Source organism: Leuresthes tenuis, unplaced genomic scaffold (genome assembly GCF_036924035.1).
Source record: "Leuresthes tenuis unplaced genomic scaffold, fLeuTen1.0.hap1 SCAF_21, whole genome shotgun sequence".
NCBI classification, from domain to species: Eukaryota; Metazoa; Chordata; class Actinopteri; order Atheriniformes; family Atherinopsidae; genus Leuresthes; species Leuresthes tenuis.
In genome coordinates, this window is record NW_027325375.1 from 17,449,892 (window position 1) to 17,466,484 (window position 16,593).

General features: G+C 41.2%; 1 protein-coding gene across 2 annotated transcripts in view; it reads right to left on the reverse strand.

Moving 5' to 3' along the window:
• Positions 1 to 4,373: 4,373 nt before the first annotated feature.
• Positions 4,374 to 16,593, reverse strand: part of dchs1b (dachsous cadherin-related 1b) — an 83,585-nt gene continuing 71,365 nt past the window's right edge. Inside the window, exons 14-29 of one of the 2 annotated variants that reach the window (XM_072374487.1) lie at positions 16,458 to 16,573; positions 14,449 to 14,688; positions 13,633 to 13,758; positions 13,319 to 13,528; positions 12,630 to 12,883; positions 12,343 to 12,549; positions 11,790 to 12,186; positions 11,575 to 11,688; positions 11,246 to 11,457; positions 10,998 to 11,149; positions 10,381 to 10,511; positions 10,001 to 10,287; positions 9,183 to 9,324; positions 8,909 to 9,080; positions 8,417 to 8,826; positions 4,374 to 8,319 (exon numbers count right to left, since the gene is read on the reverse strand). In XM_072374487.1, coding sequence (XP_072230588.1) covers positions 6,275 to 8,319; positions 8,417 to 8,826; positions 8,909 to 9,080; positions 9,183 to 9,324; positions 10,001 to 10,287; positions 10,381 to 10,511; positions 10,998 to 11,149; positions 11,246 to 11,457; positions 11,575 to 11,688; positions 11,790 to 12,186; positions 12,343 to 12,549; positions 12,630 to 12,883; positions 13,319 to 13,528; positions 13,633 to 13,758; positions 14,449 to 14,688; positions 16,458 to 16,573 — 5,215 coding nt within the window. In that variant the 3' untranslated portion in view covers positions 4,374 to 6,274. Of the gene's footprint in view, positions 8,320 to 8,416; positions 8,827 to 8,908; positions 9,081 to 9,182; positions 9,325 to 10,000; positions 10,288 to 10,380; positions 10,512 to 10,997; positions 11,150 to 11,245; positions 11,458 to 11,574; positions 11,689 to 11,789; positions 12,187 to 12,342; positions 12,550 to 12,629; positions 12,887 to 13,318; positions 13,529 to 13,632; positions 13,759 to 14,448; positions 14,689 to 16,457; positions 16,574 to 16,593 lie in introns of both variants that reach the window. The other variant, XM_072374486.1, reaches the window with a different exon arrangement.

A 16,593-nucleotide genomic window follows, 5' to 3' on the forward strand; every position in this document is an offset into this window, starting at 1 on the left:
TTAAGTCAAGTGTTGCCCAGGGTGCTTTCGGTCTTCTAAAAGCCAGCACATTGACTCATGGACATAAAGTGAAATGTTTGGACCCTGACCAGAATGTTTGACACCTGCACGCTCTCACAAGGAAACATTTAGGAGTTGTGGGGAAATGCATTTTCTTTTAGAGGCACATTGTGTTTTTCATACGTTTGCTGAATGATTGTTCTGCTCTGCAATCCAGAGAACAGTTTATTTGTCTAACATTTAAAATTGATTAGTGACGCTATTTTTAACAATATACAAACAATTGCCCTTTGGAGAGGCTAAAGTTGCACCAAACTGGAATTATTCCCTTCAGTTCTTATAATTTCTTACTAATTACCAGGGCAGCAGAGGTCAAACACCGGTGATTTATTTTGATTCTACAATACAAAGTTTGATTTCATATTCAAGTCCAGACGGGTTCTCTGGTGTTTCGTTATGCCTTTCCTCTCCACCCCATCTCACTCTCCTATCTCCTACTGCGTGAAGCAAGAGTGACATTAGCAAGGGAGTACAAATGAGAACCAGGCTCACACTGACTCAGCTTGCTCCTTTTCTCCTGTCATTTTTCCTCTGCTTGACGCCACAGAAAAAAGTGTAAACTCACTAAAAATAGCCAAGAGGCCAAGAGCCAAATAGCCTTGGTGACTGTTTTCTCCTCTTGAATCTTGTTAGCCATGAAAGTGACACTGCGCTAAAAGGAGGCAGAAAAAATAATAATTCTGTATCTGTGCAGGATTTACCGACAGGAAAAAGTCAACCACATAACACTGGTGCGCAAGCTGAATATATAACTGAAAGGCACACAACTTGCCTTCAACTAGAAGATCGCCCTAAAACACATATGTGAGGAACATATGTACACACAGCTCCATGACTGCAGGGAGATGCTTCTTCTATGCCAGCATAGATAACAAATGGTAAACAGCATGAGACAGGATCTCAGCACCAGAGGTTCTCCTGTGAGCCTTTGAATGTCACGGAATGTAGGGATGTATGAACTCATGCCAATTACCTGCAGAGGAGGGAGCAGACCCCCATCGGAGGCTCCCTGACATTGAAGTAAATGAAGATTGAGCCACCTTCCACAATTTCAGTTCACACATTGAATTGTTGTTATCTAACCTTTTCACAAGAGCATTACATCGTGACACATTTCAACACATGGTTGTAATTACATTATAACCTTTTTTCCAGTCCTCTAACTGAAATGGCATAAGTAGGTTGTTCATACCCCTTAATATAACTCTTAATGGCGTCTTGTAAAGTATTGGCCCATACAAGAAGCTGAAGGGAAATATGACTAATGTGAGCATTTCCACAGCAAAACAGACATCCTTCTCAAGTCTCTCCTTTGGGATGTCATAGGGTCCTCATAACCAGTAAGATTTGAATGGTGCAGCTAAGCACTGACCTTTTAACCAAGGGTCTCTTTCTGATGTGCGATCGAAAGACCAACTTACACTCATTGTAACACTTTCTTGGCTAACCACCGTCGCCTCACAGCAAGAGGGTACCAGGGTCAATTCCCAGGTGAGGCCTTTCTGTGTGGAGTAAGCATGTTCTCCCCGTGTATGCATGGGTTCTCTCTGGGTACTCCAGCTTCCTCCTACCACCCAAAATCATGCATGTTAGGTTGATTGGTGACTCTAAATTGTCCTGAGGAGTGAGCATGAGCATGGATGGTTGTGTGTCTCGTTTGTCTCTGTGTGGCCCTGTGATGGACCGGCAACCTGTCCAGGGTGCACACTGCCTCTCACCCAATGGCAGCTGGGATTGGATTAAGTGGGTATAGAAAATGTATGAATGAACAGATATGTTTTGCATTTGGTTATGAGCAGTAGAAATTTGATTTTAAGGAGTTGATCCTACAGCTTTTTTCAGCCTAGAAAATCTAATTTTATTTTATCCTCTAGATATGAGGATAAAAGTTTGCTGGTAAGAAAGCAATTTGTATGGTATGAAAACACGCTCTATGTAACAATTCTTACACAACAGATGCCGCATTTTGGTCTCATTTTTCATAACAAAGTCTCAAAGAAAACTTTTTGCTGTCAAATAACAGTTAAAAATCCCCAGCAGGTCTCCAGCTAATCGAGCTTCTATTTCTGTCCTATCTTAATTGACCTACATTCATGTATACTTCATCAGTTGGTGAAGTGCATTCATACTTAAATTCTATACTTCTATGAATGTTTAGCTTCTTAACAGAGTTGTATATGTGTGCATGTATTAATTTGTCAGTTAATAAAATTGGACTGATCAAATTAATGAACACATGGACAATAACTACAGCATGGGCCAAGCCTAATATGATGTTTACAGGCTCGATTACCAGAGAGTGCAGCTGCAGATTTCCCAGACCCACTGGAAATGAAACAGCCTGTAGCAGAGCATGCTTTTTTGGAATGTAACATTAGCAGGGAATAAGATTTATCGAAATGCCTGTTCTCCAAAGCCCTCCCTCCTGCTCCAAGCACTTGGGGTGCCTTTTCTGGCATGTACAATTACATTCCAAAAGCGATCAGTGAAAAGAACATTTCCTCAGCCATTGAAAGTTAAAGTTACACTGAAAATCTCTATTTGTACTGTGCTGTGAAAGTGAGAACTGCAAAAACTGTAAGCAACTCACATGATTCATGCTGTTGATTCCATTTAGTTTGTCTTAATAGTCTTATGTGTGTTCACAGTTTTTGTCATTAAATAAGGTAAAATTACGCCTGCAGACCATTCAAACCAATACAATAATAACAGTTCTATTAACGTACAGTTTTTTTTGGTAGAATATTACAACTTTGAAACCAACTGAGAGCCCTTCAGTTCATGTTTAAGGGATTTGCTCTCATTGATCATGAGAGGCTTCTTGTTGAGTGAGAACTCTTGGGCTGTTTTTTCTCGCTCAAGTCTTTTGGGGTTTGTGCACAGATTTTTAGTAATGTTTATTTCAGGGGACAGTGGCAGCTGAGCAAAACTTTCAGCTCACACAGCTTTATATATATTTAACTGAGGATTTCGAGTTATGTTGCAGCAGTCATCCCTTTTCCATCCTCATGTTTTTTACAGAATAACAACTCTTTTCTCAGCTGCTTTAAGGAGCCCAAGGCCCCTGAGTTTTGGACAATGTTTGAGATGTCTGAGTATGTATTGTAAAAAAAGCCATAACCCTCACAGATTAGAGCTGGATACATATTTTATCTTAATTTCAATAAATCATCATCATTTACCTAGGTAAAATGTTTTCAACTCTGTAAGTTTGTAGTTGTAGTAAGTAATTAACTTGATGGACTGTTTTACATGCTTGTTAGAAAAGAGAGACACAGCATCAAACTGTATGGGTTTTCATATTTGGTTCAGATCTTCTCCAGGGGATCAGCTGCTACATCACAGACTTCTCCCAGATTTAAAAAATGGCCAAGTGTGAGCATATAGGAGCTGGATGTGGGCCAGTTTTCAGCTGGGGAGATTGTTGTGGGCTATACATGTCACTGTGTAGTAGTCTCTAAGTACATGTGTGTGCGCTTGTAATTATTTGGAGGTTAGTGAAGGAGTAGGAGGGAAAAGTAGCTTTGGGACAGCAGGCTGTAAACACAGCTGTGTCTTGTGGGGTACATGTAATTCAGAGCTGACGTTTCTTTCTTTCTTTCTGTGTTCATGGAACATGATCCAGTTGAGTTACAGTTGTGTGTATAACGTAGGCTGAAGATATGTAGCCATATATAGTCATCTGTATGATTTGTACAATTGATCCTCAAATTCATACTCATCTCTCATTTTACAAGTCTTGTTTTGAGCTACTGTCTGGCTCTCTCCCTTGTAGACTGTCTTTGCAAGGCTGTGTGTGTGTGTGTGTGTGTGTGTGTGTATCGGCATATGTGCAATGATTCAACAGGGCACAACTCTAAACATTTTGTAATTATTAAGTAATATCAATATTATGTGAGGTTGAAAAACCAATAGGAACTTGGCTATAGTTTAAGTTTGTCCATTACTACCAAAAGGTTAGGTTGTTGTATAACCGATATCATAACTCATGATTGAAAATTACATGGATACATGGTCTTCTTACTTTCAAATGTTCACATTGCTTTAAAACTTATTTTCTAGAATGAACCTAATAAAAATGGATGTATTGGATTAATCTACAAATTAACATAAAATGCATGTAAATCAACCGTTCATTCAGGTTGTTTTAAGGTCTGATCTGTCCCTCTTGTAACAACCATCTCACAAATGACAGCATATAACTGTGGTTATTCCAAGTTCCTATTTACAACCCAAATATTGTAACTTAAAGTACTTCTCAGTCCTTCTATTAAGGTCTCATTTGAATTCTGGAAAAAATAGTCTGACTCCAGTTTGTCAAAAGAGATCAGTAGGAATTTATTATTTGCTTTGAATACATGTACAGCTCCCTTTTTGGGCCATAACTTCATTGATCAGTCACTGATATCGAACTTAAAATCGAGGCTTTTCTTCACATAACTGTTTTGTGAAGCATTAGGACAACAGCCCAAGAAGATTTTGTGCTAGAGTTTAGCTCATGGCATGAGTAGCTTTTAGCTAAACCAGCGCCATCTTTGCGCAAAGTGACTTGCTGGGGTAAGGTGAACAAAGAACATTTCATTTCTTGAAAACAAGAGGACATTCTATCACTGCACCTACTCTGAATGATTAAAAACAGGCCAGTATGATAAATGCATATGAAAGAATGACAAGGATGCTCGCAGATCCCTTTGGCTGACAAAATCGGAGTGAGAGAAAAGGTGCAGATGAGTGAAAAAAGGTGGAACCTGAAAATACCTCATGTGGCTAACAATACTTATTTATGAAATAAACACACAGAAATAAATTGTACAAAACTGAGACCTAACAAGTGATATAAATACTGCACTGGTTGCTAAATCATTGTACATTCATGCACTGAGGGTTTTGCGTCCCACTTGCTTGGCTCATATGTTAAATTTTTCCAACCTATGCCACTTTCATGAGAGAATCTCAGCCTCGTCATTGCATGTTGTTTCCATTAAGCTGAGATGAACCACTTCACAGTAAAAACACATTTAAGTTAATGACTGGTGTAACTGAGTTTAGGAAGCACAATCTTTGAAAGACACAGAGGTGATCAACAACTGAGTTGTCCCTGAATAACAAAGGGAATGTGCATTTATTATGCATAAGTGCACACCACAACAGAATGCTGAACCGCTGGAGCAGCAGCCTTTTATATGTTGGTGACAGATTTTTATCCAGCTGCTGTTTTGAATTCGGGATGATCAACAATTTGACAAAAAAAAAAAAAAAAATCTTAAGGTAACAACACTGCAGGTGTTCTGTTTCCTATTGTCAAATTGTGGCAGAAAGTCATATTTTCATATAAATAATGATAAAAACAAACATCTCCACTCACACACATCAGAACTGTCACAAGAGATACTTACAGTACATAGCATAGCCTGCATACATACACATATACATATATGCAAATACACAAAAACAAAAACCTCCCATGGTGGAATAATGGATCTTAAATCATAAATTCATATAAAAATATAAAAATAAAAGTAAAACCAAAAGAAGAAGAATTTGTATTGGTGAGAAAAACAATAATCTCAATCACTCTCCCACTGGGTGATGACTTGGCAATTCATTTAGTCAGAGTTTTTGTGAAAACACAGTTTGTCTGCCCGTGTACAGGCCATTTCAAAAGTAGCCACCACTGGTCTTTAATACTGAAGTGTAAAAAATGTCCACAGACACAAAGAGAGGGACAACGTCCTTAGCTCTCTGGCCAGCCAGTGAGGTAACAAGAATACTACACAATTATTTATCTACACACTAAGGGATCTCTGACTGCAGGGCATGGTGAGCGCACACTCCCATGGAGAGGTCGGTTTACCTCCTGACCCGGATCAGTTCATGGAGACCTGCGTCTCGGTGAAAACGGAAGTGTGGGCTGGTCTTGTCAGACCAAGCGGATTTCCACCTTTGTGTGTTCCTGCAACGCTGCCAACCACTGAAACAAGTAATCAAAAATATTCAAACAGGAGAAGTTTAAGTTTGTCTTTGTGGGTGTTTTTTTTTTTTGTTACAAATCATTGGTCACATGCCTGAGACAAATGTCTCTCTCTGGGCATTTATGAAACCGTCATTCTTGATGATGAAAACATTGATTTCTGAGAAAGACAGTACAACTGACGTTCAAAACAACATCAGTCTGTCTTAAAAATCCTTCCTAAAAGTTTCTGTGATATTTCAATCAAATTCTCATCTCATGATCGGGACTCTGGTCTAGTGAGGGCTCCCTGGTGCTGATCATAGACGCTGAGGGCCCTTGGTTGACTCCAAATGGGGAAACAGCTGGAGATCTTGCAGCCAATGGAGACAAAGATGGGGAGAAGCTTGGTGACATTGCTGCAGATGAAATGGATCCCTCATGACTGATAGGGGACCTGCGGAGTGAGGCCAAGTGGGGAAATGTCCTCCCAATCACAGGAACTTTTGGAGGAACTGACATGGCCCCTGGGTGGGCCACTGATGTGATGAGTGGTGGAGGGTCAATTCTAGGTTTGGGATCCATTTTGGGTTTGGGTTGGAAGGGCTGGCGAGGGTTCTGACTCTGCTGAGCAGTTTCGTCTTTCAGCCTGGCAATCTCAGTGAAGACATTAGCGAGAGGTTGGAACTGAGGGCACCAGTTCAGCAGATAATCCCAGTTATAGCTCCCACGAAGCTCCTCATCACTGGCAACAATAGCAGTGAGGGAACCATCCACTGAAGGTTTACCATCCTCAGGGAATGCGTAGTCCTTGGGAAGGGAAATGTTCAGACCACGCCCTGCTCCCAGGTAACCTCCTCCCTCATCCCTGTAGACTGGGAGCTGTCCAGAGAGCAAGGTCCCGCTAAGACTGCCTCCCAGTTTCTTTCCTTTGAACCAGGTGCTGCCCTCCAAAGCGGCAGGCTCACAAGAGATATCAGAGAGCTGGTCAGCATCCTGTTGGATTCCAGAGTCTGGTCCTCTGGCTGAGATGTGTTCCTGCATGGATGAAGTGATAGAGGCTACACGGGGGTACTCGTTAATCATCCTGATCTCATCATCTTCTGCTGCCTCAGCTGATCCTCTTCCACTGGAGTGAGAAGGATCCAAAGAGCCCCCTCTAGTGTAGGGCCCACCACCAGCCGTACCCTGTTCTCCAGCATAACCTGGCAAGGTCTGGTGGTAGATATTATCTCCTCCTGGTCCTGGGTTGCAATCATCCATTTTTTTCATGGCAGTTCCTGAGGCAACAGCTCTGTTTCCTGTATCCTGGCCCTTCTTCCTCCTGCGTGACTTGACCAGGAAAACTACGACAGCCATGACAACAAGTAATATGATAAAACCAAGAGACACAGCTATGATGCTAATAAGCAGGATGTTGACATCTGAAGCCAGGCCAAAGTTGGTGTTGGTAACATCAATGGAGATCTGGGCCATTGTAGTGCGAGATGTATCTAACGGACTGTGAGCTTTTACATCAAGGGTCATTATCCTGGTTTCCTGTTTAGCCCCGCCTGACCCACTGCTACTGCTGCCTGAACTGTCCAGTTTGAGGAAAACCACCCCGGTAGTTTTGTTTACGTCAAAATATGGGGAAGTGGAAGTAAGAGAGTAGAGAACAATACCATCCACTCCTCCATCCTCATCTTGTGCTTGGACCTGGCCAATGCTCTGGCCTTTCTTGGCTCCCTCTGGGACTTCAAATGAAAAATCAGTGGATGTGAAAAGTGGGTCATATTCATCCTCACCTGTGACAAACACCTGTACAGTCACAGTGGCTGAGTGGTTGCCGGAATCTACCGCCACTGCCACAAAATTAAAGGAGTTGATCTTCTCAAAGTCAAAGGAAATTTTGCTTCTGATTTCTCCGGAATTCTGTTCCACGGCAAAGCTTTCTTTTCCGGGCCCAGATCTCTCCACCATGTAGTATTTCAGTTGGCCAAAAACACCTGTGTCATAGTCGATGGCATGAAGGACAGTCACAGCTGAGTTTGCTGGTTGGTTTTCTCGGATACTCGCTGTCAGAGCCTCCAGAGGGAAAAATGGGTGGTTGTCGTTTACATCTTTGACCTCAACAATGACTGGAACAAGAGCGAAGTGACCCTGTCTATCTGTGGCTTGAATAATGACAGTATGTGTTGATTGGTGCTCACGATCAAGAACTCTTTGAAGCCGCAAGGCACCGGTCCACTGGTCGATGGAAAATAAATTAACCTCATCACCAGAGCTGATGGTATAATGGACTTCAGCATTGGGAGTTGAGTCTGGGTCTACCAAAAAGAAAACAAAGCAGCACAATTAATTAACTAAATGATAAAATGAGAGAGAAGAGTAAGAAACTGGGGTAAATAGAAGATATTTGCCCACCTGTAGCTGTCAGTCGTATAATCTCAGTCCCAGAGGGAGCTCCCTCACTGAGAGACACAGTATATTCTGCTCTGCTGAACAGTGGAGGGTTGTCATTCACATCAGCAATGGTTATTAATGCAGCAACATTGGAGCTCCTCTGGGGCACACCGCGGTCCGAAACCACCACTGTGAGATTGTAAAATGGCTTGGTCTCAAAATCAAGCAGTTCAGCCAACAGTAGAGTTCCGACTGTCTGAAAGCCACGCCCCTCCAGGAACCGCACGCTGCTTTCAATCTGAAATACATTTCCCTCATTCCCGTTGGCGATGGCGAAGTCGAAGCCACAGTTTTCCCGCGAGAGGTCACTGTCAAAGGCCTCAAAAGTCAGAACTGTCGACCCTGGAATGGTGTCCTCAGAAACTGTGGCCCTGCATACAGAAAATTACACGTCAAAGTGTTGTTCAGGTTAGACCCCAATACATAATAGTTCTATTTAAAACATGGACTGACCTGTACTCTGACTGATGAAAAACAGGAGCATTGTCATTGACGTCAGAGATTTGAATCTGGATTGTAGCAAGAGAGGAGAGAGATGGCGAGCCTCCATCACGAGCTTCAATGACAATGTTGACTGAAGGACGTTCAGGATCAAACTCAGCTCTGTGATTGATGAACAGGGTTCCTGGATACAGAAATAAATTCAGTCATTATACAAAAAAGTCCCTTAAACAAAGCTGGGATGCAGTTAACTTAAATATATCAGAAAGTAGCAAAGGTTATTTACCATTGTGGGGATCAACATAGAAACCCTCCTGGGTTGACGACATCACCCTGTAGGTGATCCTTCCGTTTTCTCCGGAATCCCTGTCAGTTGCTGTTACTGTGATAACTGCACTGCCAGGTGGTGTGTGCTCAGGCAGGGTAATCTGGCGTGCAAAAAAAGTATTTTAATAACATTTGAGCATCAGGGCTAAAGAAAAAAAAAAATGCCATCAACTGATCACATAAATACTGTGATATAACTCCCAAGTGCATGGTAAGAAGGTCAACAGGCAGTCCACTCACAGAGAGGAAAAACGCATTTTATAAAGCAGTTCATGTTTTTCCTTTGTGCGTGCTAATGCTGAGGTAATTTCCTGAGACGGCTTACATAGGCTCATCTCCACAACCTTTCCCCTGTTAATTTTAGGCAGTAAACTTTTATCGCCCACAAGTTGTGTGCAAGTTGGGAATATGCATGTGTGTTTTTACAGTGTGATTCAGGTGCATGAGTGCATCTGTGGAGTAAGAGTGCTGGAGCGAAACAGCTTCTGAATCAAAATTTATATTGCTATCAAACTTTTGGAGGTGTGAATATGTCAGAAATTCAAACACACATTGTGTATTTCCACAAGTGTATTCACTGGAAACTTCTATCTTAACTGGATTTATAGATTACATGACAAAACAAGGCAAGGACTACAGATGGTAATGATTGTCAGGCAACTGGTTTCTTTTTTTGGGTGGGTGGGTGGGGATTGCTATGTATGATTTATTGAGAGTACACACATGTGGTAGTATGGAAAATAACATTATATTGACTTCTTATATAGGCCAACCAACCTGATAGAGATCATGGGTGAATGCAGGTGCATTGTCATTAACATCCTCCACCACTATCGTAATGTTAGCCTCAGTATGGTGTTCGCTGTCTGTGGCTTGAACGGTCAGGGTGTACCAGGTCTTCTCCTCAAAGTCTAGAGGTCCGGTGAGTGACACGCCTCCACTGTAACGGTGAATCCCAAACTTGCCTAAGGATGTTGGGTCCAGATGCAAGGAGTAAGAGAGGGCAGGGCTGGAGTCAACGTCATTGCCTGTCACAAGGGTGATCTCTGTACCTATCAAAGTATCTGACGGAGAAGAACATTAAAAATAAACTGTCAGTTGCATTCAACATTGCATACTTTACAGCCCAACTAATTAATTTAAAACACAGTGCTTACTCTCTGGGATGCGGATCTCCTGGGGCAAGGGAATAGTGGGACTGTTGTCATTCTGGTCAACAATTATCACAGTCAGTGTGGCTGAACCGGCCAGTCGTGGACTTCCTCTATCAGTTGCAGTAACTACTAGCCTGTGGAGGGCAGATAAATTATGTCCAAACAGTCTTCCTCTGTCTTATTACATTTGAGGTTTAATCCTGATGTTGTTATCATAAGATATAAAATGATGTGCATTTCCAGAATTTCCTCACATTTGTTTCTCATTTTGTTACAAAGGCAAGATCCAAAAAGTTATGAAGATGTTTCATTATACAAGAGTCCTTCTTTTGAGTTATAGTCATGGTAGAGGAAAAGCTACATCTGGCATGCAGATTCGCATTTGCAGTAATACATATAACTTCAGCTGACTATGTCAATTTTCACTGCAGCTACACAAGCACAGTCCAGCTGAGTGAATATAAATCATGATGTATCAGGGTCAAAAATTTCCTTCCATGTATGTTTACCTTTGTGTGATTGTATTTTCATGCACACAGTTTTACAAAAAAAATCTCTAACAACTTAATTAGACAAATACACAGATGTTTTGGTTTATACAACTGTAGATTTTTCCGTACTTAGTCTGCGTAAAGATCTCACGGTCCATGATGGCTGCTGTGGTGATGCTTCCAGTCACAGGGTCAATCTTGAACAGGCCACTCATGCTTGATGACTGGATGGAGTATGTCACCTGGCCATTTTGGCCCTGATCCACATCCTCAGCCACCACCTGGGGAAAGGGGTGGCGAGTGTAAAAATGAATACAGAATCTATTTTCAAACAATTTCAGTGGATTGTATGCAATGTTATGCAAATTTGTAGGTACCTGTATGATTGGCATTTCATATCCTTGTGTTTCTTTCATGTAGGCCACATAATTCTGCAGCTGGAAGTGAGGAAGATTGTCATTGACATCCTGCAGGACCAAGTTGATAGCCATGAAAGATGTGGAGGACACAGTTTCAGCCTTCACAACTAGACGAAGTCTAGGAGCGTCTTCAAAGTCTAGTCCCTTGGAGCTCTGTACCCAGATTTCACCTGGAGGACAGACAGATGAAGGAAGATGTGATTGAAAAATGAGGCATCTCATTAACATTCTGAATTTATTTACATATTTTGAAACATGCTGCACTAAAAAGAAATTTTCAGTTTCACCTGTTGAGGAGCTGATGGTGAAAACTTGCTTTCGGTTTCCGCTAAAGAGACTATAGCTAATCCCTTTACGTGTGCCGTCTGGATATTGAGCCTGAGCCTGAGCTACAGCTGTGCCTGGAAGTTTTGAAGTAGAGAGAGTAATTTTCCTTAATGATGACAGCAGAGAAACAAATGATTCACAAAAGAAATTGTAATCACTAATAATACTGTCCAACCTTTTGCAGCGTTCTCCTGTATACTGACGTCTCTTGCATTTCTAGAGAATCGAATGCCACTGTACTCCACTTCCTTCACATAAATTACCACCACCCCCTGTGCAGACTGAGCTGGGCTACCTTGGTCCATGGCTTCCACTATCAGGGTTCTCTGAGCCTGGGTCAAATCTCCCAGTGGTTCAGTGGCCTGGATCTCCCCAGTAAGGGAGTTGATGCTAAAGCCCTTGACTGGGGTAGCAAAACGATAAAACACAGAACCGTTGGCTCCAAAATCCTTGTCCTCAGCCTTCATGGTGGCTAAAACCCGCTGGGAACGCCTGCTGGACACTTCAATGATCAATGGATCTTGGATGAAAAAGGGAGCGTTGTCATTGACATCGAGGATGGTGACTATCACCTGTAGTAAAGTGAAAGAGTTATGAAAGACATAAGGGATTACGAGCTAAAAAGACAGACATAAGAAATCAAAAAAAGCCCAACATGTAAGTCAGAAATTTAGAGCACGCCAACGTTTAGTCAGCAGTGCCCCTTCAACCCCTAAGCCTTTTTTTACCTGAGCAGAGGAGTTTCTAGGTGCAGCCGGTGAAAGATCAACAGCAAACACCTGGAAGTTGTAAGATGGCAGTTTTTCCCGGTCTAGAGGAGCCGATGTAGTGATACGACCAGTGTTCTCATCAACAGTGAATGCTCCATGAGCCTCCTGGCTGAGGATGTATAGAACTTTCCCATTAAAGCCATCATCAACGTCCTTTGCTGACACCTGGTAAAGCAAAGCATATGTCAATAAAGTGTTTGCAAAAAGTGTTTTTAATTTTTAGAATCTCTTCCATTTTTACTTGCCTCAAGAACTTGAGAGCCTTCTGCAGTGTTCTCTGACACCTCTACTGTGTAGCTACTTTTGCTAAAGACAGGGCTGTTATCGTTAACATCCAGAACTTTGACTTGCACTGTGACAGTGGCACTAAGAGACGGGCTCCCTCGGTCCACAGCCACCACCTCTAGGGTATATTCTGCCTTTGTCTCCCTGTCAAGCCTGCGTGAGGTGGACAGGGCTCCTGTGGTGGTTTGGAGTTGGAAATCTCCATCAGGGTCACCTGCTAGAAGGAGGAAGATGGTGGGAGAAAAATATTTTTTAAAAATCAGAGCAGTTCATGTGACTTAAGTTTTTAACAAAGACATTTGTGCAAACCTTGAACTGAAGTCAAAATTTTAATGTGCTCCAGAGGTAGAGAGTATACTGTGCTACTTTTAATAATACAATATCCAAAGCAAGCCTGGGGTCATAGTTTGAAGATCTAATCTGTTGTGTAAAAGGAACAGTCTGGTCAAAAGCTTGTGTCTAGGTTATATTAGTCACACTGCTGGACCTCTGCTATGTAACACAAAATCCTGGAAAACTGCAGATAAAAACACAATTGATTATAGGTGTTAACTGATGGGAAAAGCAACAAAAATAACAAATATTTAACATTTCTCAGACAACACACCAGCTATGGGGACCTACATTACCATTTAAATCCATTTCTCACCAGTAATTCTGTACTCCAGCTCTCCACCGGGACCTGAGTCAGGGTCTGTGGCCTTGAGAAAGCAAAGCTCTATAGGCACTTGGTTTTCTGGCACCTCGAGTCCATACCACAGTTTTGCAAAGACTGGAGCATTGTCATTCACATCCTGCACCTCAACTCGGACCACAGCCGTGGCAAAGTTAGGAGGCATCCCTCCATCTCTGGCATACACTAGAAAGAGACAGGAAACATTAAGCTGGCAAGGTATTGAATCCCATACAATCATTTGAACAGATGCTAGCCAGATGCTTTCCAAACAATGCATATTTTAGTACCAGTTAGTGTGTAGTGATCTTGTACTTCTGCGTCGAGTTCCTTTGTGGTAGTGATGACTCCTGTCATAGGATGAATGATGAAGCCATCCTCTGTCACACCTCCATATGTTATCTGGCCATTAGAACCTGCATTGCAGGCAAAACACACCATGAAACCGTTAATAACACCAAATATACATTGTGTAGGTAGCAAATCAAATAAAAGCTTCAGAAATATATGAAGCTGGATGACCTCTGTAACCACACACTTTCATTTGCAAGTGGTTGTGGTTTAGTTTTAAAAGATTTGGTTTCACAGAACTATAAATGTTTCTCCATTGTTCAGTTGTGTGGTCATCTGACAGCTCAGCTCTACAGCTCTCTCTTCACATACTGAAACTTATGTTTAGGGTTTTATAAATAGATATTCATCTTTTTTGTATTTCAGATATCATTCTTACATTTTGAAGAATTCTTGAGCCGATTGATTATGGCAAAAATGTGAAGATTTTCTTTCTATCTTAACAGAATAAAGAAAGTTTTTTTCTATATTTGTATCTCTGCACATTCTTCAGGGTTCTGAGATAAAAGAAATTTCAAATCCTTCTCTGGGTCCTGACTTAACCCCTAAAAACTAATCTTTTCTTTGTTTATTTAAAGTATATATTTAGATGTTATATTCTAGCTTAAATGTAACTCAACACCTTTGCCTTATTTAGTATTTTTGGATTTATGAATATGCAAATTAGTCCATCCATTTACCTCTTGACTGTACCATGTTTACCAGGTCTAAAGGCTAAAAACTGTATTTTCATCAGAGATGGTCTTTGAACCAACCTTGGTCCCGGTCAGTGGCAGATACTGTCAACACTGTGGTTCCTGGTCCTTGGTTTTCCATCACCTGGGTATCGAACTCAGCTTGCCGGAACACTGGAGCTTCATCGTTCACATCAATCACCTGCACACACAGCACCTGAGAAGTGGAAAGCTGAGGTATTCCATGATCCTCTGCCACAATTGTTAGATTGAAGATGTCTTGTTCCTCACGATCCAGGGCTTTAAGGATAGAAAGAGAGCCTGCAACAGAGACAATGAATTTAGAGTGAATGATATCTTTAAAAAAATGTCAGATTTTCTCTCAAAACTTAATTTACTATTTAGTCTTAAACTCTATGTCTAGCTATTTTTGTGACTAAGCGTGTGTTTAGATAACTTTTGAATACGTGTAATTTTCTCTTCCTCAGAGCAGCAGCATTTGTATGCCTTGAGGTCTAGTAAAAACAAGAACTTCTGCAGCTTTGTTTTATTAGATTTTCCATAGCAAGAGGAGAAATCCACTTCCTAGCAGTTTTTCAACTCTGGCACTTTTAACATTTAAATCAGTTTGCCTTTAAATCTATGAAGTACAAGCTGGTATGTGTATGTGTATTATGCAAATCATGCTAGCTCACATGGAGTCTGTGAATTAGACCTCCGCAATACAGACTCTGGCTTTAGTTACCTTTTATGTCTTTATCCCACTGTCCTGTCATCATACTACAAGGAAGGTCAGTCAAAGTGAGGGGAAACATGAAATATTTGTGTGTGTGTACCTTCCCAGTTGCGTACAAGTTTAGCTGATGTACCTAGGAGACATGTAATTTATAAATGCCACAGTACTGACTGAAGATAAGGCTTTAATAAGTCTGCAAGGTCTCACTACCTTGCCTGTTTATGCCAAAGGCAGACACACTGTAAAACATGTACTATACTATTTCATGGTCCTGCCAGCTGATTTTTACTTATACAGTATCAATAACTGGATAAAGATGATGTTACCTTTTTGCCACAGTTGAATTGTAAAACAAAAAGAGAGACAGAATTTGAATTTGCTGTGCTGCAGCTGGAAGAATTGTATGTAGGAGTCATGTAAAAGTCTGATATATTTTATCATTTTGCCTCAAGCATATATAGAATGTAGCTGTAAAAGTATGTGTATCTATTTCTTTAGTTGCTTGAGAATAGAAGAAACTTAGAAGAAACATAATCTTTCAAATCACACATAAAACCAGCAGTGAACCGAAAGTAATGTGGAGTAACAGAAAGTTGGCAGAGTAGGCATGCCATTTATAAGCAGCAATCAGTCTAATGATACCCCCCACATTAGCCAGAGATTTTGGCAACCTTCTTCACAATATACGCTAATCTGCCATTACGGCTCTTATTAACCACAAGCTTAACACCACACAGCTGAGAACCAAACCAGAAGTGAAATCAACCCATCACACACTTGACAGTAATGACGTAAAGACTTTCTTCCATCTGGAAGCTGCATTAAGTGTCTGTTTTATGAATCTTAATCCCGTCCCAGCAAGAGCCGAGCACGCCTACACTACCCAGCTCAGGCAATGAAGAGACTACAAATGAACATATATATAAAATATCAAGGGCTGTCTACATCCCTATAGCCCACATAAAGACCAGTTCCCATGAAAAAATCCGTCGAGAAAGACACACCAAAGCCTTACTGAAGTGAAATATTGCTTTATAAGGCACTGAATAATCTTTGACTAAAGATGGTTATGAGGGTTTAAGCTGTTAAGACCCTATAGATGCAACACTTAAGCGTGTATTTACGATCTTCTGGAAATCTTTGTTCATCTATGCGGCTTCTATGGGTGTGACGCAAATGATCTGTCATTCATGAAATCTCCAAATGCTTTGTTAAATCATTCAAGGCAAAAGTGCAAAAACAGAAACTGGGTGATAAATTTGACTTGATATGATGATGTGTAAAGTGGATATTTATGGTTAAATTTCGCCATTATGCTATTTTTAAGTTTGCCTTGCACTAAAGATAAACTTACCAGTGTTGGGATTCAGACTGAAGCGGCCAGCACTGTTGCCTGCCTGGATTCTGTATGCAACTCTTCCATTTTCTCCTTCATCTGCATCTCGAGCCATCACGTACAAAATTACAAACCTGCCAGTGAAGATATAATC